Source organism: Garra rufa, chromosome 18, assembly GCF_049309525.1.
Source record: "Garra rufa chromosome 18, GarRuf1.0, whole genome shotgun sequence".
Classification (NCBI taxonomy): Eukaryota; Metazoa; Chordata; class Actinopteri; order Cypriniformes; family Cyprinidae; genus Garra; species Garra rufa.
Window position 1 is genome coordinate 25,354,993 of NC_133378.1, and position 22,938 is coordinate 25,377,930.

At 36.4% G+C, this 22,938-nt stretch overlaps 2 protein-coding genes across 2 annotated transcripts; one reads left to right on the forward strand and one right to left on the reverse strand.

Moving 5' to 3' along the window:
* The first annotated feature begins 8,214 nt into the window (after positions 1-8,214).
* On the forward strand, positions 8,215-12,091 carry LOC141291612 (cAMP-dependent protein kinase inhibitor gamma-like). The gene is made up of 2 exons (XM_073823772.1): positions 8,215-8,389; positions 11,294-12,091. The coding sequence occupies exons 1-2, from the start codon at positions 8,239-8,241 to the stop codon at positions 11,374-11,376; spliced, it is 234 nt and encodes a 77-aa protein (XP_073679873.1). The 5' UTR covers positions 8,215-8,238; the 3' UTR covers positions 11,377-12,091.
* A 2,980-nt stretch (positions 12,092-15,071) lies between these two features.
* On the reverse strand, positions 15,072-22,830 carry LOC141291661 (adenosine deaminase-like). Its single transcript, XM_073823816.1, has 7 exons — positions 22,698-22,830; positions 21,001-21,125; positions 20,266-20,337; positions 19,846-19,947; positions 17,727-17,794; positions 16,115-16,244; positions 15,072-16,030 (listed from the first exon to the last, which is right to left on the reverse strand). The coding sequence occupies exons 1-7, from the start codon at positions 22,711-22,713 to the stop codon at positions 15,926-15,928; spliced, it is 618 nt and encodes a 205-aa protein (XP_073679917.1). The 5' UTR covers positions 22,714-22,830; the 3' UTR covers positions 15,072-15,925.
* Positions 22,831-22,938: the final 108 nt, after the last annotated feature.

The following is a 22,938-nucleotide window of genomic DNA, read 5'->3' on the forward strand; positions in this document are numbered from 1 at the left end:
CACTAGAAAGCTGCTCCGATATTTACACGGGTCTTACCCCTTGCTTGATCATAACCCTTCTGATATTTATCTTCCATTGTTCTCTATCTGTAGTCGATCTGCTAATATCCATCATGTCCACTCCAATTAAACGCTCTCTTCTCTCTATCATTACAAGGCTTACTGCTGATTGGCTACACGTGTGTTTTGGGACTTAGTCCGCCACTGCAGTCAAAAGTGTTGTTTAAAACTGGCTTATTGCACTTTTATCCTTGTGTTGTTCTAAACCCGTAAGACCTTTTGTTCATCTTCAGAATGCAAATTAAGATAGTTTTGATAAAATCCCTGCATAGACAACAACGCAACTACCATTTTCAAGGCCAAGAAAGGTAGTAAGGACATTAAAATATTCCATGTGACATCAGTGGTTCAACTTTAAATTTTATGAAGCTACGAGAATACTTTTTTTGTATGCAAAGAAAACAAAAACAATGACTTTATTTATTTTTTTTCTTTTGTGTCTGGCTTCACAATGGACATCAAATGCACTAGTATTTTGTTACAAAAACAGTCCTGACTCAAGAAATCAGTGTTTCTATTAACGATTACCTAAAAATATTTTACAATTCTTATTAGGGATGTCCCAGAAAGAAAATAACATACGGAACCCCTACAGCGAATAAATACGAGACTGGAGGAAAAATATATATTAATGCTTTCTCTCGCAATTATATCATTACAGTTATAATCTCTTAAGTGCATGCTTGTTTTTTACTTTCACTTTTGAGATTTATGATCGTGTACTCTGTGTAGACTACAGAGTGGCAGTACTTACCACTAGAGATCGACCAATATATCGATTTACAGATATTTTTCCTGATTTTTAAGCATTTTACAATAATTGGTTATCGGTTTTGTAATATCGGATTCACGATAAACCCTGCCATGTTGTGGGTGTTTTTAGAATTGCGGGGCAGGATCGCCATGAATGAGCACATGTTCGAAATGAAAGCACTCAATTTAATTCTCTCTCTCTTGTATATATGCTCATCATTAGTCTCATGAATTTGGAGTCACGTAGGCTAAAATGATCTGTCTTTCTTGTCAATAGATCAGTGACTGACTCTCATTGTAAGTGCAGATCTAGTCAGCTGGGCTTCGTTCTCGTGACGGGGCCTAATATCTCATGATTTGTCCAAATATGGAAATGAGCGATGAGTTTATGTACCCAGTGGACTGTGCAGACTGTTTAGACACTGGACATATCCAAACATGTAGTGAGAGTGGAAGCAAGACTCCTTTTACTGATTTGCTGTTTTGTTTGGCGGTTTTTATTTAAATAAAGGCTAAACCTTAGTTTGTCATTTGTTTAGGCCTGCTGCCGACGCAGAACTCATGCAAATGGTGAATACGTCAGCGCTCAAATTAGTGTTTTTGTAAGGCTCTCGCTCTTGATCTCATGGGAACTGCAGGATAATGGTGAACTAGGCTGTTTTCCCTCTGGTATGCGAGATGTTTTGGTGATATTGTGCGCACACCTGCGTTGTTTGTCCTCTGACGCTGCCTACAGCTGCTGTTGACTCCTGTTTCCTCCTACTTGTAACACCATCAGCAAATAAAAGATTTGTTTCAGTCAGATGGGCCACATGGAAAATATATCAGATTACACTTAGTGAGCCATAGTGTAACTTTATTGTAATGAAATTTAGGAGAGTAAATGGAAAGTAACTGAACACTGTACATTCGAGCCAAGCAAAGCAACAACCCCCTGTTGCCTCAGATAAACTCACTAAATATAGAAACTTTTATTTCAGGATTCCCAGGCTTGAGCGCTTTATTGTTGGCTACTTGATGTCATGATATAAATGAAAAGGGATTGTAAATCATTGAACATTGTAAGTATATTTACAAAGGGAAAACATGTAATACATACATACACACTACTGTTCAAAAGGTTGAGGTTGTTTCTCATTAGAATTTGTTAAAATATTTTGTCATGATAACCACGGTCTTCAGTTTCACATGATCCATCAGAAATCATTTTATGATGTTGATTATGTTGTCTTAAAAACACTCCTTAAATGTTGAAAACTGTTGTGCTGCATAAAATTTTTGTGGAAACCAAGTTTATTATTATTTTTTTAAATGGAAGCCTGTTTTTTTAAATCTTGCAAATCTGACATTTCTTCTTAGAATTGTGAGATATAAACTTGCAGTTCTGAGAACATATCAGTCTTTTTTTTTTCCTCAGAATTAAACGTTATAACACGCAATTGCACGTTTATATCTCACAAGTTTGAGAATTAAGAATTGTGAGGGGAAAAATATTATATACTATAAATTAATTTAAAAAATAAATTGTTTATTAAAAAAAAGGTTATTGCAACTTTATCTCAGAATTCTGACTCAATAACTCACAATTGCGAGTTTATATCACGCAATTACAACTTTTTTCACTGAATTCTGACTTTCTCCAAATTTAAGTTATAAACTTGCAATTCTGACTTTTTTTCACTGAATACTTTCTACAAGTGTGTGTATATACTCGAAATTCTGATTACTTCTCGCAATTGCGAGTTTACATAATTCTCGATAGCTCACAATTGTGAGTTTGTATCAAGCAATTCTGACTTTTTTCACTGAATTCTGACTTCTTCCACTAAAGTTTTTAACTTGCAATTCTGACTTTTTCCGAATTTAACAGTTATAAACTCGAAATTCTGACTTTTTCTCGCAATTGCGAGTTCAAATAGTTCTGACTCAACTCACAATTGAGTTTATATCATGCAGTTCTGACATTTTTCACTGAATTCTGACTTTCTCCAAATTTAAGTTATAAACTTGCAATTTTCTCGCAATTGCGAGTTTACATCACACAATTAAGATTTTTAACTCACAATTGCAAGTTTATAGCACACAATTTTTTTTCAAAAGTCTGTTTTTTTTCTCTCTCACAATTCTGACCTTTTCTCGTAATTGCAAGTTTACATCATGCAATTCTGACTTTTTCTCTCAACTGCGAGTTTATATAACCAAAGTTTTTTTTTTTTCCTTGCAATACTGACTTAATTCACAAATGTGGGTTTATATCAGAAATATGAGAAAAAAGTGAAAATTGCAAGTTTATATCATGCAATTCTGAGAAAAAAAGGCAGAATTGTGACCTCATTTCTCACAATTCTGACTTTATAACTCATAATTGTGCGTTTATATCTTGGTTCTGAGAAAAATGTGAAAATTGTGAGTTTATATCACGCAAATGCAATTCTGATGAAAAAAGTCAGAATTGTGAGAAAGTTGCAATTACAATTTTTTTTTATATATTTTTTTTCAGGATTCTTTGACAAGTAGTAATTCAATAGAAAATAGCATTTATTTTTAATATAAATCAGTACAAATGTTTTTACTGTCACATTTGATACGTTTAATTTGTCCTTGCTAGATTAAAATGTTAATTTCTTTCTTTAAAAAAAAAAATCTAAATAACCCTAAACTTTTTAATGTGTGTGTGTGTGTGTGTGTGTGTGTGTATGCACACTTTGTTGGGACACTTTTTTGACTTTTTATGAAAGCAAGACATTATTATACACTTTATTAATAGAGAACAGCTTGTTTTTCGGGGAAGAGTCACTTAAAAGCCTCATGCACTTTGTTTGACTCTTTCTTCAGTTTGTCTCTGGAAAGTTGAGCTATCTGCAGGCCATTGTTACAAATCTTTATCAGCTACAGTGACCCAAGCCTGACCTTTGCTGACTTTGGGTCACAGCAATAGAAAATAACCTCTCTGCCTGCATTACATAGGACATGTGAGTACTAGTAATTAGATTCTGCAGAAACAGGTTGATGATATTTGGGGAACACATCAGCAAAGTTTGCATGAAAGAGAAATTGGCTCACACTTCTCAAGGTCCTGGCTGACAATGAGGTTAGGCGTATCGGGTAACTGACATGCTGGTGCTGGCAGACGTTATGTGTAGTGACTCCGCCTGATAAAACACACAGTGGCCAGTGTTGAATGTGCACAGGCTGTGATATGATAGCAAACAGCTGAAGAAAACACTGCAGATCCTCTTCAGTATGTAAACCAATGCCATGTGGAGCTGCCTTGAACAATGCCTTAGGGTTTAGGCTGAATTTCAGAATGCATCAAAATAGGGATGCATATTTGAAAAACCTGACATGGCAATATTTTGTTTTTCTGCATGTAAAATTCCATGGGTCCGGTGTCTCGTTTTGCTGCTTAATATTGCAAACTGGTGTGTCTTACCATTATTTTAATGTATTATCTTAATTATGAACACATTGGTTTGTAGAGCAAACAGTTGTACTCTTTACTGCACTGTTATTCTTCTCGTTATTTGCCTATAGCGGATAATGAACTGGAAGTTCATAGGCTTACTTCCACATTGAAGAAGAAAGTGGATATTACAGTTATGAAAAGACACAGGAATTTTCACTAGATGACTTAAATAGCTATATTCAGAAAGAATAAATTTAAATAAGAATGTTTTTTTTTTTTTTTGTGAGAGCATCTGCATTAAACAAAAATTAAAATAAAAAGCTGAAATATTGCTTTTTACTATGAGGACTTAAAAATGGTAAACCAACCTTAAACCAGTTTTAATTACAAAACACACAAGAAAAACAAGCATTTATTCTATTGTGAAGAGTTTGATTATTCATTTTTAAGTAATCTATTATTGAACCACCCGAAATTTGACCCCATGATTCACAAAACTGATGTGTCCAAAAGTTAACTAATGTTGCAACACATTCTGCTCTTGGTGATTGCTTTCAGAAATCTCTGCCCACATTTTGGGAGATAATCAGTACTTTTCAAGTCAAACATCCCTCCCACTTTCCAGATTGTTCTTACACTGCTGATTTGCTCAGCACTACTGGAGCATTTGAAAATAATAGAAAGGGAGAGAGAACTATAAAAAGAAGAAAAAATGAAAAAGAAAGAAAAAAAGGAGGGTTGAAAGGAGAAAACAGAAATACAGGGATGGAGGTGAATCGAGGGGAAGGAGAGATGCAGAAAGGAGGGATGAGCAGTGAAGACCAGCACTATGATTTATACCCTGTAATTTTCTTCCTCACTACCTCCCCCTCAGCTTCCAACACATAGCATTGCATTTATTTGTGTTTGCTGTCTTTCCCTTGCCCTCTCACATTCCTCTGGAATATCCCTTCTTCTCTTCAGACGGGTCGGCTGAACAGATTCAGTGGCATTTAAGAGTCGGATAATGTCAACACATGTGTTTTCAGCCCAATGGAATGCATCTCTTAGTGAAACAGGATATGCGATAAGATGAAAATGAACGACGGAATTTTTTTTTTTTTTTTTTTTTTTTTTTTTTAGTAAATTGATTGATATCAGACGAAAAAGGAAAGACATTTCAGAGATAAAATAAATTTGTTATGAAAGACTTTTGAGTAGTATTAACTAGAAAATATTGCAACATTGCAATAGCTTTTATTTGAAAACAAAAAGTCTGTTATTTTGAGCTTTCTGTTCTCTTTTCTTAAAAATTACCATGCAGTACAACTCAAAGTTTTCAACACTGATAATATTAAAGAAGTTCACTTCCAGAACAAAAATGTACAAATAATTTACTCACCCCCTTGTCATTCAAGATGTTCATGTCTTTCTTTCTTCAGTCGTAAAGAAATTAGTTTTTTGTTTTTTTGAAATCGATTTGGCATAGCTTGTCAGTGATTTACGCCTCTGAACAGTCCAGCTGAACGCAGCTGAACACACGTGATGGAGATTTACTACTAATCAAAGTACCGGCTTCATTTACTAAACGCGCCTCAATCGCATTCGATTTATCGTGCAGCCCTAAAGACGAGCATTTGAGGTTAAAAGTATATAAATTGGATTTTTTTTTTCTTTAGAAAATAACAGATTGTGTCGCTAGATAAGACCAGTCTTCCTCAGCTGGGGTCATTTTAGTGCCCTTTGCATTTAAACTGCATTTTGGAAGTTAAACTCGGGGATACCATAGAAGTCCACTATACTGAGAAAAATCCTGAAAAGTTTTTCCTCGAAAAACATAATTTATTTACGACTATGGAAAGAAAGACATCAAAATCTTGGATGACAAGGGGGTGAGTAAATTTATCAATTTTTGTTCTGGTAGTGAACTTCTCCTTTGATATTTCTTGACCACTAGGGCAGGGTTAAAAATATTGATTACTTGATTTTAACCGATTCTCATTGTTATGAAATGATATTGATTCTTAAATCCCAAGAATCGATTAGTCTAGTTTGTTTTTAGTTAATGAACAGAACATTGTAGCATGCCTCCCATCTGATAAATCGTAATATATCGTAATAAATCGTAATAAGATTTTTGCTTTGTTACTTTTGATATGAAACGAAGCCTCCGATTTAAAATTCTGTCCATTTTTATTGCAATATTCAATTTATGGAGTATATACAATATGTGGAGTGACGGATTGGTGTAGCAACTTAGTTCAAAGCAGCAACACAAAGCGCATCTCATCCACTTTAATGACAGTTTTAGCACAATATAAACATCGGAAGGTACACTGCCCTCCAAAAGTTTAGAAACGACCTTGAAAAGTGGGGTTTTGGACAATATTGGCATGAATTCTTTTTAATTTGTGATCATTTTGCACTGACAAGTTGACAACACAAACTATGAAAACATTTTATTACAGTTTATACATAGAAAAAACTTACATTTTTGATTCATCAAACTATCCACCATTAGCAGCTATTACAGCTCTGCATAATCTGGGCATCCAGGCTGTCAGTTTATTCAAACATTGACTTGATATACTACTCCAAGCCTCCTGAAAGATTGCCCAAAGATGATTTACACTATGCTGATATCGTCCAAAACCACACTTTGCCAGGGGTGTTCCCAAACTTTTGGTGGGCAGTGTATGTTAAAAGAAAGGGAACAACTTACCGAAATCCATATCCTGTCTCATGTAATTGCTCGAAGTGTTTCAACTGTGCAAAGATGTCAGTGTAACAGCTTGTAAACAATGTCACGTAGCGTCACATTTACCTCAGAAAAACATTATCAGTGACCATAAACGTATTAGTCACCTAGAAAAATTATCTCTAGAGAGGTGCATTTTGGTAAATATATGCACCATATAACATATTCGTTATAATTTTGACTGTTCTTCAGTGTTTAATTTGTTTGAATAAATCATTTTTGCGTATATGACAGCCACCATTTAAATGTTTATATTCAAAAAACGAATTGAAGTATAAATATAATTATGTAATTGTAACTTTACTATTATAAAAACTTCACTGAGTCTAACTGACTCTCACGTAAGTGTCTTGCTTGAGCAAATTTGGCATGTACTGTACCTGATATATATCCAAAATAATTGATATTGAATTGAATCACAAGCTTGTAATTCAGAATGGAATTAGATTGTGAAATTTGTGTCAAAACCCAGCCTTATTAACCACCAAAGCGAAAAATATCTAAAGACACTTGTGACACTGAAGATAGTAGTAATGGCTACTGACAATTCAACTTTGTGTCACGGGACTAAATGACATTCTAAATTTTAGAATCTAAAATATAATCAAATAGAAATAGGATATTATGGTGCCTGTTACTTTTGAGACGTTATCACCAGCATTGGTTAAAGTAAATGGGGTTTTCGTGTTGACTTAGAGGACACTTAGTGAGCGAGAAGCTAATGTGTTTTGGATACATTCTCTGGGAGGTTTCCTCTCTCAGCATAATGCCCACCCATGACTCTTCTTCCTGAAAGCAGTTTGATGAGCTCCAAAAAGTGTCTAATCGATCGCTTTGGGTTTATCTCTTGTTTGCGTGCCAATAAGACTCCATTTGCAAGCTTGCACTGATACTCGTAAGAAACCCTGAGTGTAAACAAGCATGAAAAGAATGACGAATGCATTCAGGGTTGGATGAATGCTTTTGGCTCTCTTATATAATTAGGCCATGAAATGAGTTCAGCGGCTGAATCTATTAACTTTAGCGTTGAAATAGAGCCCCTGAAGTAATAATTACTCCAATTCATCAGACAGCGGGTTCTGTCATGGGCATTACTGAACTGAGATTCACAGGTTTTCTGTGTGTTAGGATTTTCCTTTTCAGAGCTCATTATGCAGAGTTACTCAAAAGAGATTTTAGTCCAACTGCTGGTTTGCTTGCTTTTTAACAGACAGTGAATGTTTTATCTATTTGTCTGTCTTTTGTTTCTTTCAGGTGTAATGAGAGGGCAATTTGTGAGCAGATGATGGACGTTGAGACGTCATATTCAGATTTCATAAACTGTGATCGTACAGGTCGCAGGAACGCAGTGCCAGATATTAAAGGAGAGGCAGTAACGCTGGGGACCAGTGAACTAACCAAAGACATGGCCCAGATGGACCTGAAAGTTGCAGGTACGTCACACACAGCTGTACAATTCTTCACGCAAAGCAGCAGCTGTGTTGATATTTTTCTGACATTCTCTTCTCCTCCTCCTCTTCTACCCAGTTCTTCGTAATTCCTCTTTTTTCTTTTTCTTCTGCTCTTCTCTTACTTGTCTTATCTTGTTCTGCTTGTCTCCTCCTTCTCCTCCTTCTCATCCTCCTTGTCTCATCATCCTCATTCTTATCCACCTTATTCTCCACCCCTTTTTTTAAATTATTTTTCTCCTCCTACTTCGTTTTCTTCTCCTCCTCTTCCTAAAACTTCATCTCTTACTTCATCCTGTTCATGTCTTCCTCCTCCTTCTTGGTCTCCTTTTGTCTCTTCGTTCTTATCTTTATCCACCGTATTCTCCTTTGTATTATTATTTTTCCTCCTCCTCCTCCTCCTCTCCTCTCCTCTTACCTTTCTTCTTCTTTTCCTCCTCCTCTTCCTAAACCTCATTCTCTTACTACTCCTTTTTTGTCACCCTGCTTCTAATTTTCTTCTTGTCCACCTTCTTTTTCTCCTACTCCTTTTAACCCTCCTCATCCCCCACTTTCTTCTCTACTCCTCCTCATCTCTCTTCCTCCTCTTTGTTCTTCTTCCTCTTTTCTGTCCCCCTTATCCTTCTCCATCTTTTAACTACTCCTGCTTCTTCTCCTCATCCACCTTATTCTCCTCCCCCTCCTTTAAATTCTTTTTTCTACTCCTCTTGTTCTGCTCCTTTGTTTCTCCTCCTTACTACTACTTGTTCTTGTCTCACTCCTCCTTTTTTTTCTTCTTCTTGTCCTCCTTCAACTTCTTCTCCCTCTCCTCCTCCTCCTCCTCTATTTTCCTCCAACTTCAACCACTCCTAAACCACAAGTCTCCTCCACTTCTCCACCTCCTCCTCTTCTTCCTCCCCTACACTTCCTTCTCCTCCTCCTACTTCATCTTCTTCAACATTGTCATCTTCTCCTTCTCCTCTTCCTCCTTTCCAACCCCTTCCCCTTCTCCTCCACCTTTAACTTCTCCTTATCTTCTTCTTCTTCTCATCTTCCTTCTGTCTCCTTATCCTCATCCTTATTCACCTCTTTTTGTCCTCCTCTCTTCCTCTGCTTCTACTTTTCTTCTTCTTTTCTTCTCCCTTTACTAAACCTCATTCTCTTCTTCTCCACCTTCTTTTTCTCCTTATCCTTTTACACCTCCTCCTCATCCTCCATGTTTTTCTTTTCCTTCTCCTCCTCATTTCTCCTCTTTCTTTGATTTCCTTTAACTTCAACCACTCCTAAACTATCACCATCACCATCTCCTCTCCCCTGCTTCCTCCTTCTCCTCTTTCTCTTCCCCCTACACTTCCTTCTCCTCCTCCTCCTGTCTCCTCATCCTTATCATTATCCACCATATTCTTCTCTTTCTTTCATATTACGTTTTCTCCTCCTTCTCTTTTCTTCTCCTCCTACTTTTATTCTTCTTTATTCTCTTTCTAAACCACCTTCCCATATTTCTTCTTCTCGTTCTCCTCCTAATTTTTTATTTGTCTTCTCGTCCTTCTTTTAAACCTCCTCCTCATTCTTCACTTCTCCTCATTTCTCTCCTCCTCTTTTTCTATTTTTCTTCTCCTTCTCGTCTCTCCTCCTCCACTTCCTTCGCCCTTCTGCTCCACCTTCCAATTACTCCTGCTTATCCTCCTTGTTCTCTTTCTCCTAATTTTTCTTATTATTATTATTATTCTTCTTCTTTCTTCTAATTATTCTTTTTCTCCTTCTCCTCTTCCTATACCTCCTTTTCTTGCTACTTCATCTTGTCCTCCTTCTAATTGTTCCGTTCTTTCTTGTCCTCCTTTCCTCTATCTTTTTCTCTTTCTTGTCCTTTAAAACCTCCTCATCCTCCCCTTTCTTCTTCTCCTTATTTCTCTCCTCCTCTTTTTTCTCCACCTTCAACCACTCCTGAACCACCACTATCTTTTTTTCCTCTTCCTCCTCCTCCGATTTTGTCTTCTTCAACATTGTCATTTACTCCTTCCTCCCTTCTCTTTCTCCTCCACCTTCAATTACTCCTTCTTAACCTTCTTCTTCTTTTTGTTCCACAATTCTTCATTAAAACATTTTGACTTTTGACAGTTTTAGACTTTGGTAGTTAACTTGTGGGTTTGCACTAATGTTATACATCAAATGAATATAAGAATATTGTTTTTATGAACAGTATAAAGTGTATATAATGCTATGAAAGCTAACCTCTAAAACTTTGCAAGAACACTATGCACTGGTATTGCCTTCAGTACTTTTTTTTGTATTCCGACAGCAGTTATTCACATTTGTAATTCTGCACAACTATCTGCTCTTTCATCACACGAACAGCACTAACGTCTCCTGACTGCCAGTGGTCTATCAGGTCATATTTATTATGCAACACTGCATCAGTATGGCCCCAGTAATGACTTGCTTTGTGAATACAGCAAGACTGTGATACATGAACACATTACTAGTGTCGTTCACAAAAGAAGACGTGAAGCAAAGACTTTCACTGGCCTGTCTTTCACAGCGTCCCTTACTTTATCCAGGACACGGCTCTGTAAGGTCACAGTGTCCGGATTGAACATGAATAGGTTTGGTGAGGTTGAATGAGTCTGTCACCGCTGACAAAGATTTATTATCTGCCCTCTCAACAATAACTGCTTCCTTGACCATTTCCTATTCGTATGGGAACTTTTCAACTCTTTGCTACTGAAATAAGAGCTGCATCTGTCTCTATTTGACCCAGTTTCCTTAGTTCACATTCTTGGCATTATTTTATCTCTGAAATAACCTGAGACTTTCCCATGACCACGAGGACCCTGTTTAGCTGGAGAATATGCTGGGCATATGTGCATTTAATGTTGTGGCAAAAAGGTTTGTCATATCTGTGTCTTGTAGAGGGAGACGCTTCTGGATCTCCAGCCCCTCAAGCAGAGGCATCTGGGAGCCAGGATAAACAGGGGACAGAGGGACCGTCATAAAGATCAAGAATGACCCGGAGGAGAGAGGAAAGCTGGGGAGTTCTCTCCTTTTCTCATCAAAATTCTCCTCATCTTGCTCATCAGGCAGCAGTGAAGAGCTCCTCTCATAGACTGCCATTAAGGTGGATGTCCACCCATTGCATGCTGTTGAGTGCCTAAGAGACAGATGGAGAAGACACTGCCTTTGCAAACACCACTAAATAGGACGAATCTGTCGAGGACTGTGTTCATTCACAGCGCTGAGTGAGGGAAGATTGTTTTTTCTAACAGAGGTCGAACAGAAGCACAGGCGTTTTGATATTTTTCCATCCTAAACCTAAACTAAACGGTTCAATCTCAAGTTACTGTTAAAACATATTCAGAGCTACTGTAAACTTTAAAGTACCAAATATAGCCTTTTTGTTACAGCCTTATGACATTGGCTCAGTTTTAATTTTTTTTTTTTTTAAACAATGACCACTACAGTTGAAGGAGGTCTGATTATAGAACAGAATTCCCTTAAATATTGCCTGAGGTCTGAAGAGATTTGTTTCTATACTTCATTATATACTGTAACATAATTAACAATATTTATGTAGTATCTGAGTTACCGCTTTCTGCTCCTGGCACTGTTTTGTGGTTTTTGTCAGACTCTCAGAAACACTTGTTGAAACACATTGCATTTATATTGTGACCTATAAATGTAAGTACCTCAAAATAAACAGGAATGACATTATTGTTTTCAGTGTCTCCATTTTTTTAAAAAGTTGGGTGTGGATGTATTTGAATGAAAAGTATATTTGCATTGGCTTTCCATTTCTCAAATTTATGAAAATTATTATATGAGTAAGGGATAATGTACAATCATTACGTCATTATACTCAAATAAATACCAAATAACCAAATAAATGTGGACATGAATTTGAAATTGTCAAATAGTTAAAATTATACTTTAAAATGTGGAAATCTTATATTTCCGCTAAGAAAAATACTCAATTAAAGGGATAATTCACCCAAAAATTTAAATTACACCATGATTTACTCATCCTCAAGCCATCCTAGGTGTATATGACTTTCTTCTTTCAAGCAAATAGATTTAGAGTTGCATAAAAAATGCCCTTGCTCATTCAAGCTTTATAATGGCAGTGAATGGCTGTTGAGAATTTTAGTCTAATACAGTGCATCCATCCATCATAAAAAGTGCTCCACATAGCTCTAGGGGCTTAATAAAGGCCCTTTGAAGCAAATCAATGTGTTTGTGTAAGAAAAGTATCTACACTGCTCAAAAAAATAAAGGGAACACTTAAACAACACAATGTAACTCCAAGTCAGTCACATTTTTGTGAAATCAAACAGCCCACTTAGAAAGCAACACTGATTGACAAATCAATTTAACATGCTGTTGTGCAAATGGAATAGACAACAGGTGGAAATTATAGGCAATTAGCAAGACACCCCCTAATAAAGGAGTGGTTCTGCAGGTGGAGACCACAGACCACTTCTCAGTTCCTATGCTTTCTGGCTGATGTTTTGGTCACTTTTGAATGCTGGCGGTGCTTTCACTCTAGTGGTAGCATGAGATGGAGTCTACAACCCACACAAGTGACTCAGGTAGTGCAGCTCATCCTGGATGGCACATCAATGCGAGCTGTGGCAAGAAGGTTTGCTGTGTCTGTCAGCGTAGTGTCCAGAGCATGGAGGCGCTACTAGGAGAGAGGACAGTACATCAGCAGATGTGGAGGAAGCCGTAGGAGGGCAACAACCCAGCAGCAGGACCGCTACCTCTGCTTTTGTGCAAGGAGGAACAGGAGGAGCACTGCCAGAGCCCTGCAAAATGACCTCCAGCAGGCCACAAATGTGCATGTGTCTGCTCAAACTGTCAGAAACCGACTCCATGAGTGTGATACAGTTCTTATTGTTTTTATTTGCCATTCCAGTGGGCACCAGTGGAGAATTTGCCAATCTTGGTGTTCTCTGGTAAATGGCAAACGTTCTGCACGGTGTTGGACTGTAAGCACAACCCCCACCTGTGGACATCGGGCCCTCATATCACCCTCATGGAGTCTGTTTCTGACCGTTTGAGCAGACACATGCACCAGTGGAGAATTTGGCAAATTCTCCACTGGTGAACTGCTGCAGGAACTGCTGACACACTCCAGCCACATGAGGTCATTGATGCTATGGACTGGCTCGCCCGTTCCCCAGACCCTGACCCTTTTTGTGTGATTTTGTTGTCAGCACATTCAACTATGTAAAGAACAAAGTATTTAATAAGAATATTTCATTCATTCAGATCTAGGATGTGTTATTTTAGTGTTCCCTTTATTTTTTGAGCAGTGTATATTTAAAACTTTATAAACCATAATCTCTGACGTGAATGTTTTCATGAGAGAGTGGCGTTCTGTGGATGATGGAGGACATACATAGTCGAACGTGGTGATGAATGCAGAAGCACATAGGAGAAAACAAATACTAAACATATGTAACAAATTAGAAGTACAAAACGAGGAGTATTTCAATATAAGCCAAGAGACTGGTTTTCCTTTGCTGTAAACAAAACTTGCGCTGTGTCCGAAATCGCATACTTCCCTGCTATATAGAATGCGAAAAACAGTATGTGAAGCGAGTATGTCCGAATTCATAGTGTTCGAAATACAGTAGGCGAGAAGTGCCCGGATGACCTACTGCTTCCGCACGAATTCTGCAGTACCCATACAATGGACGCTTCAGGCTGCAGGAGAGGAGTCGTTATCTGAAAAATGGCGGAAAGTGGAGATGCAGCGGATGTAGTATGTCCGAATTCCATTCATACTACCCATATTCATACTATATAGAGCATACTGTTTTAACGGTCATGAAGTAAGTTCAAATTTAAATGCAGTATGCGATTTCGGACGCAGCTTTGATTTTCTATATATTCTCGCCGGTGCTAACGCTACGCCTGCGTCCTACGTCATCCGCTGGAACGCCACGCTCTCCTGAAGGCATGTTGGACAGTTAGCATAAAGCCAAATTCAGACTACATGATTACCAGTCACTACTGTGTCAGATTATGAGATTTTGACTTCAAAAATCTTTCCGTGTCATGAACAAGAAACATGTCAGTTTACACGCCATTCATCGCACGCCGTCTTTAACGACGTGCATGCAGTCATCGGTAAAGCGGACTAGACAGAAGGTGACATGAGTGTAAACAAACAGTGGCTAGGCGCCAGAAAAGCCCAATAAAGAAAGAAAACCTAACAGTGGACTCAATCTAGATTGCGTGAAGAGGACAGTATGGACTGTCAAAGAGAACTGAGGTAACAGTTTTTATTTTAACTTTTTCACTTGGTGGTAGTCCCTCTCCCTCAAGGAAACAGCGCCACTAAAAAAATCAGCGGAGTGTAATGTTCTATGTGAACGGATCATTAAAATGTATACAGTTGGCTTAGTACAAAAACACTACTTCAATTTAATACCATTATTTTTTCTAATTAAATTCCTCTGGGGTCATATTTTACTACATTTATTAATTGAGACGCAAAATGACATTTTCTATGAATTACGTTTCTATGAAACGAGAGACACTAAAATGACGCTATTTTCAGTTACACGAATCACAACAGCGAATATTCGTAGACGGTAGGCCGCGGAGTGCCACGATTGATCAGTTTAGACCCTATTAAAACATTTTTTGTTTTGTAATAAACAGACCAAGAAGAATCACACCACCATTCAGATGCAAAATGATTTGTATTGATAGTTTATACAGTGACACAGCTCTCAATTCCTTACTTCCCACCGCATTTACAGCCCATGTTTCCCTACGCAGTTCACGTTATACAGCACAAAATCAAAAACCTGACACAATTATTTTTAACTAGGCTGATTAACTCCATACCTGAGTTAAATGAATCGTCTTTTGGTAAATGCCCTCTGGTGTTAGAACAAAGGAACGACAAAATTTAAAGGGGGTTTGCACAGCATTTCATCATCGAATATCTAATCATAACTTTAGTATTAATATTCAACTTTGATCCAGAAGTCTGAATAATGCATATACAATATACATCAGATAAGCACCAGACATATGATCATATTGTGGTTTAATGTTTTGGATTTTTACATTATTGCCATTGTACAATACAGCTGAGATACTATTTAAGTTCATTCTCATAGCACCTTTCACATGTTAAACAGTTTAACATGCTTCATATTCTGTGCGTATGTTGAAAAGAGTATAACATATAGTGGCTTAGATTTGAGTAAAAATTAAGTAAGACTAATATTTCATGTTTAGGCAGATTTTTACAGATACTTGTAAAAATGTCCATGTAGATTAAAGGCAACAGCATTTGGTCAAAACCAGTATGCTGTAACAGTGGTTAATGAAATATAAATGGCATATGTAACATTCATTTTGATGAACGACATGTTTTTGTTGTATGGTTTTTATTATTTTTGTGTAGATATTTCACTGTGTATGAGTTCTCTAGTTTCAAGGAATCAGGATCCACAATCAGGTGTGAAAAGGCAAATATCCTGAAAGGCTCTGCTCGCTGAGTACTTGTTTACAACAGTGCTGCGCTCAAAAGCCTGTGCTATTCAGCATGCCGTAGGCCTCAAGGAGTTGTTTGAGAAGCTCTTCTTTCTCCTTGGTAGGAAGGAAGCAGGACTTTGCTGCATTTATATTCTGTGGAAACAGAAGCAGACAGGACAATTCAAGTCATTTTTGGGCATCCATTAGAAAGCCTGTTTTTGGCAAACTGTGTCTCACCAGTCTCTTGAATTCCTCTTCAGTGAAGTCCATGTATTTCTTCGCCACCTCATAGTCTGAGTTCAAGGTGGAGTCGAAAATGGTAGGGTCATCTGTGTTTAAGGAGTAGTTAGCTTTGTCCTTCTTGAATCTGAAACACACAACAGGATTTTTCAAACTCAAACTACAGAAAACTAGTTTAAATGGCAGTAAACAGAATCCTGGGTTATATTTGGTCACACCCCCCTTGATTTTGAACAACTATGCTACCAGGGTTTCATGATCCTGGATTAATAGCGGTGCTAATCCTGCTTCTAAGCCAGGTTTAAAAGTGCGGTTTAGAATGACAATAACCTGAGGTTAAAGGATTAGTTCACTTTCATAGAAAAAAGTTCTGGATAATTTACTCACCCCCATGTCATTCAAGATGTACATGTGTTTCTTTCTTCAGTCGAAAAGAAATTAAGGTTTTTGAGGAAAACATTCTAGGATTTTTTTTTCATATAGTGGACTTCAATGGGGATAAATGGGTTGAAGGTCCAAATTGCAATTTCAAGGGGCCCTACACAATCCTAGCTAAGGAATAAGGGTCTTATCTAGCAAAACAATTGGCCATTTTCTAAAAATAATAAGAATGATTACACTTTTTAACCACAAATGCTCATCTTCCACAAACTCAACCTCATGTATTACGTAATGTGTGACATAAGCAGAATACCAAGTGCAAAGAAAGTCAAATGCTCTTTACAAAAAAAAGTAACAATGTCAGACGATTGTGAGGGTGGAGGAGAAAATGAGAAACCGAAGTACACAGACGAAGAACTAACCATGCGTGACATTTCCAATGTGATTACACAATGCGTGAAGTTGAAGACATGTATCGCAGAGCTAGTGCAAGACGGCCATTTGTGGTTAAAAGTATATAAATCTGAATTTTTTTTAGAAAATGACTAATCGTTTCGCTTGAGAAGACCCTTATTCCTTGGCTGGGATCGTGTAGAGCCCTTTGAAGCTGCATTGAAATGCAATTTGGACCTTAAACACACTGATCCCCGTTTAAGTCCACTTTATGGAGAAAAATCCTGGAATGTTTTCCTCAAAAACCTTAATTTCTTTTTGACTGAAGAAAGAAAGACATGAACATCTTGAATGATATGAGGGTGAGTATATGATCAGGAAATTAACTAATCCTTAAAGCGCAGTATGAAAAGCCCAATGTGAATTTTCTACTTTAATTCTGTAATATGGTGTATTTCTAAGTGAAACACGAGGCATTGAGGAAAAATGCACATTAGTACTTTATTTTATCTTTTAGGAATGGATTGGATGATGAAAATCAACAGGAGTCAGACTGAATTGCTAAAGCAGTGCTAAAATAGCTATTTGGCTACTTGTTAACATGATCAAATAACTGATGTTAATGTAAACGAGGAATAACATACCATTTAAACTGTTTACAATTAGACCAGGAACATGCATTAAAAAAGTAAGCCATAAGGTAAATAAACCTGTTCTCATGTGATAAGACGATGTATGGTGGAGTCAAAGTGTAATAACATGCGTCATTAAATTGTTCACATAATAGCAGGAACATGCATTAAGAAAGTAAACAGTAAAGTAAATCTATTCTCACGTGATGAGAGGATGTTTGGTGAAGTCTGGGTCACAGGCTCCTGTCAGTATGCTAGAGATAGGACACATCTAGAGAAAAAACAAAACACACACACACACAGAGACACGCCATCAGGATCATAATTACACTAAAACATCATGTAGATTAAAAACCTTCTTTAAACAACTCATAAATATTCTGGTAGGTGAATATAAATATTAGTGCACCTAGAGACTGTCCAGTGACACTTTTATAAACAGTGTTTACATGCTGTCCACCAGAGGGCAGTATGAGATTACATTTAATGAAATTCTCCACTCAGCCTTTCCCAGTCCTGTTTCTCTCGTCAATACAAATTGATATAAAAAAAATTCTTGCTAATCTGACGGACCCAGATTAGTGGCCTGTTGCATAAAGGGTTTAGACTAGTTTTACAAGTTAGTTTTTTTTTTCTTTAAAGCTTGTTATTATTTTTTACATTTGGTTACGTAAAGTTGAATCCAAAAACTAAGACTGTTTAGTCCTTGGCTAATTGCTAGTTGGTCAGAGTAGTTCTTAAGACATTGTCTTAACATAAAGGCAAAAGAAAGTTTATACAACTGGCCACAGGTCATTAAGCACGCAGCTAACAAAATTACAAAAACCCTGTTGCGTAAGAAAGATACGTAATATGCATATTTTGCAATAAGGTGTGGTTATCAGTGACAATCATTTTCAAAGATACACACACACAGAAACATTTGTGACCCTGGAACACAAAACCAGTCATGATGAGCCAGTCATTGTATGGGTCAAAATGATACATTTTTCTTTTATGCCAAAAATCATTAGGAACTTAAGTAAAGATCATGTTCCATGTGAAATTTGGTAAATTTCTTACCTTTAATATATATAAAAATAATTTTTGATTAGTAATATGCATTGCTAAGAGGTTAATTTAGACAACTTTAAAGGCGATTTTCTCAATATTTTGATATTTTTGCACCCTCAGATCTCGGCCAAATATTGTCCTATCCTAACAAACCATACATCAATAGAAAGCTTATTTATTCAGATTATGTATAAATCTCAATTTAAAAAAAACTGACCCTTTTGACCTTTTTTGTGGTCCAGGATCATATATTGTTTATACATACACTACCAGTCAAAGGATTTTATGTTTTTTAAAGAAGTCTCTTTTGCTCACCAAGCCTGCATTTGTTTGATCCAACGTTACGCAAAAACAGTAAAACTTTGAAATATTTTTGCTATTTAAAATAATTGTTTTCTATTTGAATGTATTTTAAAATGTAATGTATTCCTGTGATTTCAAAGCTGAATTTTTAGCATCATTACTTCAGTCACATGAAATCATTTGCAGCTCAAAAAAACATTTTTCATTGTTATGTTGAAAACAGCTGAGTAGAATTTTTCAGGTTTCTTTGATAAATAGAAAGTTCAGAAGGACAGCGTTTATCTGAAATAGAAATCTTATGTAACAGTATAAATGTCTTAGTATCACTTTTGATCAATTTAAAGCACCCTTGCTAAATAAAAGTATTCATTTCTATATCCAAAAAGATAAATTGTGATCTTTAGATCTTTCTATTCATCAAAGAATCCTGAGAAAATGTACTCGGCTGCTTTAAACATTGATAATAATAAAAATAAATGTTTCTTGAACAACAAATCACCATATTAGAATGATTTCTGAAGGATCATGGGATGCTGACAATTCAGCTTTGATCACAGGAATAAATTACATTTTAAAGTATATTCAAATAGAAAGCAGTTATTTTAAATGGCATAAAATGTTACAATATTACTGCTTTGGATCAAATAAATGCAGGCTTAGTGAGCAGAAGAGACTTCTTTAAAGTTAAAAGTCATTACAAAAATGGCTCAGATAAGTCAAATTAGTTCTGATAAACGTTTATCGTCATTGTTTGCAAATGCTACATTGTTACTGACCCTAATATTGGGCCATTATTGTATGTAAGCACTTTGACCAAGAATGGAGTCCAGTGCAACATGCAGATATACCTGACGCATCGTAAAGTCATCCACGATAAAGACATTTTTATCAGAGTAATAATGATGTAAATGCATGTGGGTGTGTATCTCTCTGTGTAACTGTCAGTAAGCTGCCATCCAGCCTTACCTCAAAATGCATGTTTTGTTTGAGCAGTTGTTTATACAGAGCTTGATCTTCAAGCGTGTGGTATCCATGTCCAATCCGTTCTGCTTTGAGAACTTCCACAGCCTGCAAAGCGAATGCACATTATGAGAGGAGGTGGCACATAGTTTCACATCTGAGGGTGTTTTCTTGTTGGAATGACATTTTGAAAAATGAGCCGAGCGGTTGTGGTGTTTTCTAAAATATCTGCCTTTCATGATTTAGTACTTGGGAAGGAAATGTACTTCACCGACAGAATAGTTAAAAAACAGACTCAGTTACACAATGTACAACAGATAGCAGATGGTAAATCGTTCTGTTTTTGTAAGAAGCACATTTTCAGTGGTCATTGTGTTCTTGCTGAATACATTATAATAAATGCTGAGCAGAAGTGAAAACTCATACCTCCCTCACCACACTGGCAAGGCCCACTTCTCCTGCATGCACTGTTCTGTGCACCTCACTTCTGACGGCTTCCTGTCAAAAACAAAACCGTGAACTCACAGCTAGAACACTGCCAGCGACATCTGTTTTTCTGCAGATGGGGAAAAAAAGCACCAAGCAGTATTCAAACACAGCATCTGTAGCATGCACTGTATTATCCTTGCCTCATTAAACAAAAGCTATTGCTTTAAAACACCATGTTTGTAAGCTTCAGTTTAGATCACGGGATGATAAGGAACTTGTTTTGTTTCCTGAATATCTCAGCCACCGTCTCTTAGCACGCTAATGGTACAAACAGATGTCTGTGTTATCTAAATGATGGATTATACAAGAGTTTCCAAGTCAGCAAAGTACAATTAAATCTCTTACAGTTTTGAATACATCAGTTAATCAAACAGTTTTACTGTGATGTTAGACTTGTGCATGTAAAAATAGACACTTCAAATAGGCAATCCCGAGGGAAAGATAGTTAAGGAAAAAGAAGACCTTGGGAAACCAATATGTTGATAAGACATGCGATTACCATTTATGTTCTGTCAAATTCTGTGAATCCTGCGCAGGCAGTTTCATAACAGGCATAATAAAGATGAGTGTAATCTCTCAATTGATTATGCACTGAGAAGAATGAAGTTAGAGATGTTTGACAGGTTTCCCATGATGAAACGCAGCTCACATGGAATGTCTGTGTTTTCTTACCTCAAATGCTCTCTTGTGTCCTGAGTACGACTCACAGTTCAAGGCTTCATCTCCTGCTAGGTCTATTGCCACAACTCCATCTTTGCGATACTTCTTACACAGCTCGACTACGTCCATAGACCAATCTACAGCAACAATAAGCATTAGATTGTAACAGTCAATGATTTGACTGTATTATCATTTCCTTATCTAATATATGCTGCATATATAAGACAATAATTGCATAATATGGTAAGTTCTAAAATCTAACATTTTCCAATCTTCTTCCAATATTGGCCTAAATGACAGTAAATTATATAATACTAAAAAACTAAAAACTAGTCATAGGGTAAATTTTTTTAAAATTGAAATGTATACATCATCTTAAAAGCTGAAAAAAATAAGCTTTCTATTGATGTGTGGTTAGGACAATATTTGGCCAAGATACAACTAATTGAAAATCTGGAATCTGAGCGTGCAAAAAAATCTAAATATTGAGAAAATCTCATTTTATATTTGTCAAAATGAAGTTCTTAGCAATGCATATTACTAATCAGAAATTAAGTTGTGATATATCTATGGTAGGAAATTTACAAAAAGTCTTAATAGAACATGATCTTTACTTGATTTTTGTCATAAAAGAAAAATCGATAATTTTGACACATGCAATGTATTTTTGCTACAAATATACCCAAGTTATTTAAGTCACATATTGGCTGCCAATATACTTTGCACCACTCATAGAAAATGTATCAAGTGTATCAAACTGTACAAAAATCATTAAAAAACATAAAATATATGTTTATATTATATATTTGACCTTGTTTTGCTTCTCTCAAAAGGAAAGAATTGAAACTTCCAGAGTGGGTGACTGTTACTTCCTTACCATTCAAAAGTTTGAGGTCAGTAAGATTTTTTTTATAAATATGCTTTTTTTTCTCAGTAAGAATACATTAAATTGACCAAAATAACAGTAAATAATTAATAAATAATTAATAGAATATTTCCATTTCAAATAAATGCTGTTATTTTGTACTGAAAGACATCTGGTATCATGGTTTACTAAATATTAAGTAATACCTTTAACTGTTAAATATTAAGTAATACATTTAACTGTTTTCAACAACAATAATAATAAATAAATATTAGCATATTAGAATAATTGTTCTTAAGACTGGAGTAATAACTGCTAAAAATTCAGCTTTGCATCGCAGGAACAAATTACCTTTAAAATATATTAAAATAGAAAACTGTTATATTTAATTGTAATAATATCTCACAATAGTAGTGTTTTACTGTATTTTTGATCAAATAAATGCAGCCTTAGTGAGCAAAAGAATCTTCTATCAAAAAACACAAAAAATACATCTTATAACCTCAAACAATTGAACAGCAATGTACACGACAAATCTCATCAGTTTTTAGGGGTTACATGAATAGCGTCTGTTTACAAAACACATGTGAATCACCAAGGCTTCCAAATTTCCTACAGCATTTTCCAAAAAATCCATCTTGACTGAATTTAACATGGGAACATACAAATCTGAGCCAATCTGCAGGAGGTTTAGCCAGTGCCATGATGATTAAACACTATTTGGACACAAAGCGGCTGTGGATGAATGGGTTTTAAATGAAGGTTGACAGTGAGGCGTTGCCTCTCAAACACACAGCACACTGGGTGGGGGTGGGTGGGTGGTGCAGAGGTGAGAGTGTATTACCTGGCATGTGACGCATGCAGCACAGAATGGACCTGACTTTGGTTTTGAAGGCCTTCTCTCCCTCTTTGAACCCCTGGTTTACCAGGTCCACCACATCATCTGGAGTGATGTCTCCTCTGGGAGGAAGAGGGGAGGCCAGGCGAGAACAAAGACAAGAACAGGGTTATTGTACAAGAGAAGATGTAAACCGGCATGATTATTGTAACAATAAACAATACATGCTTTTGATTAGAGCAAATAT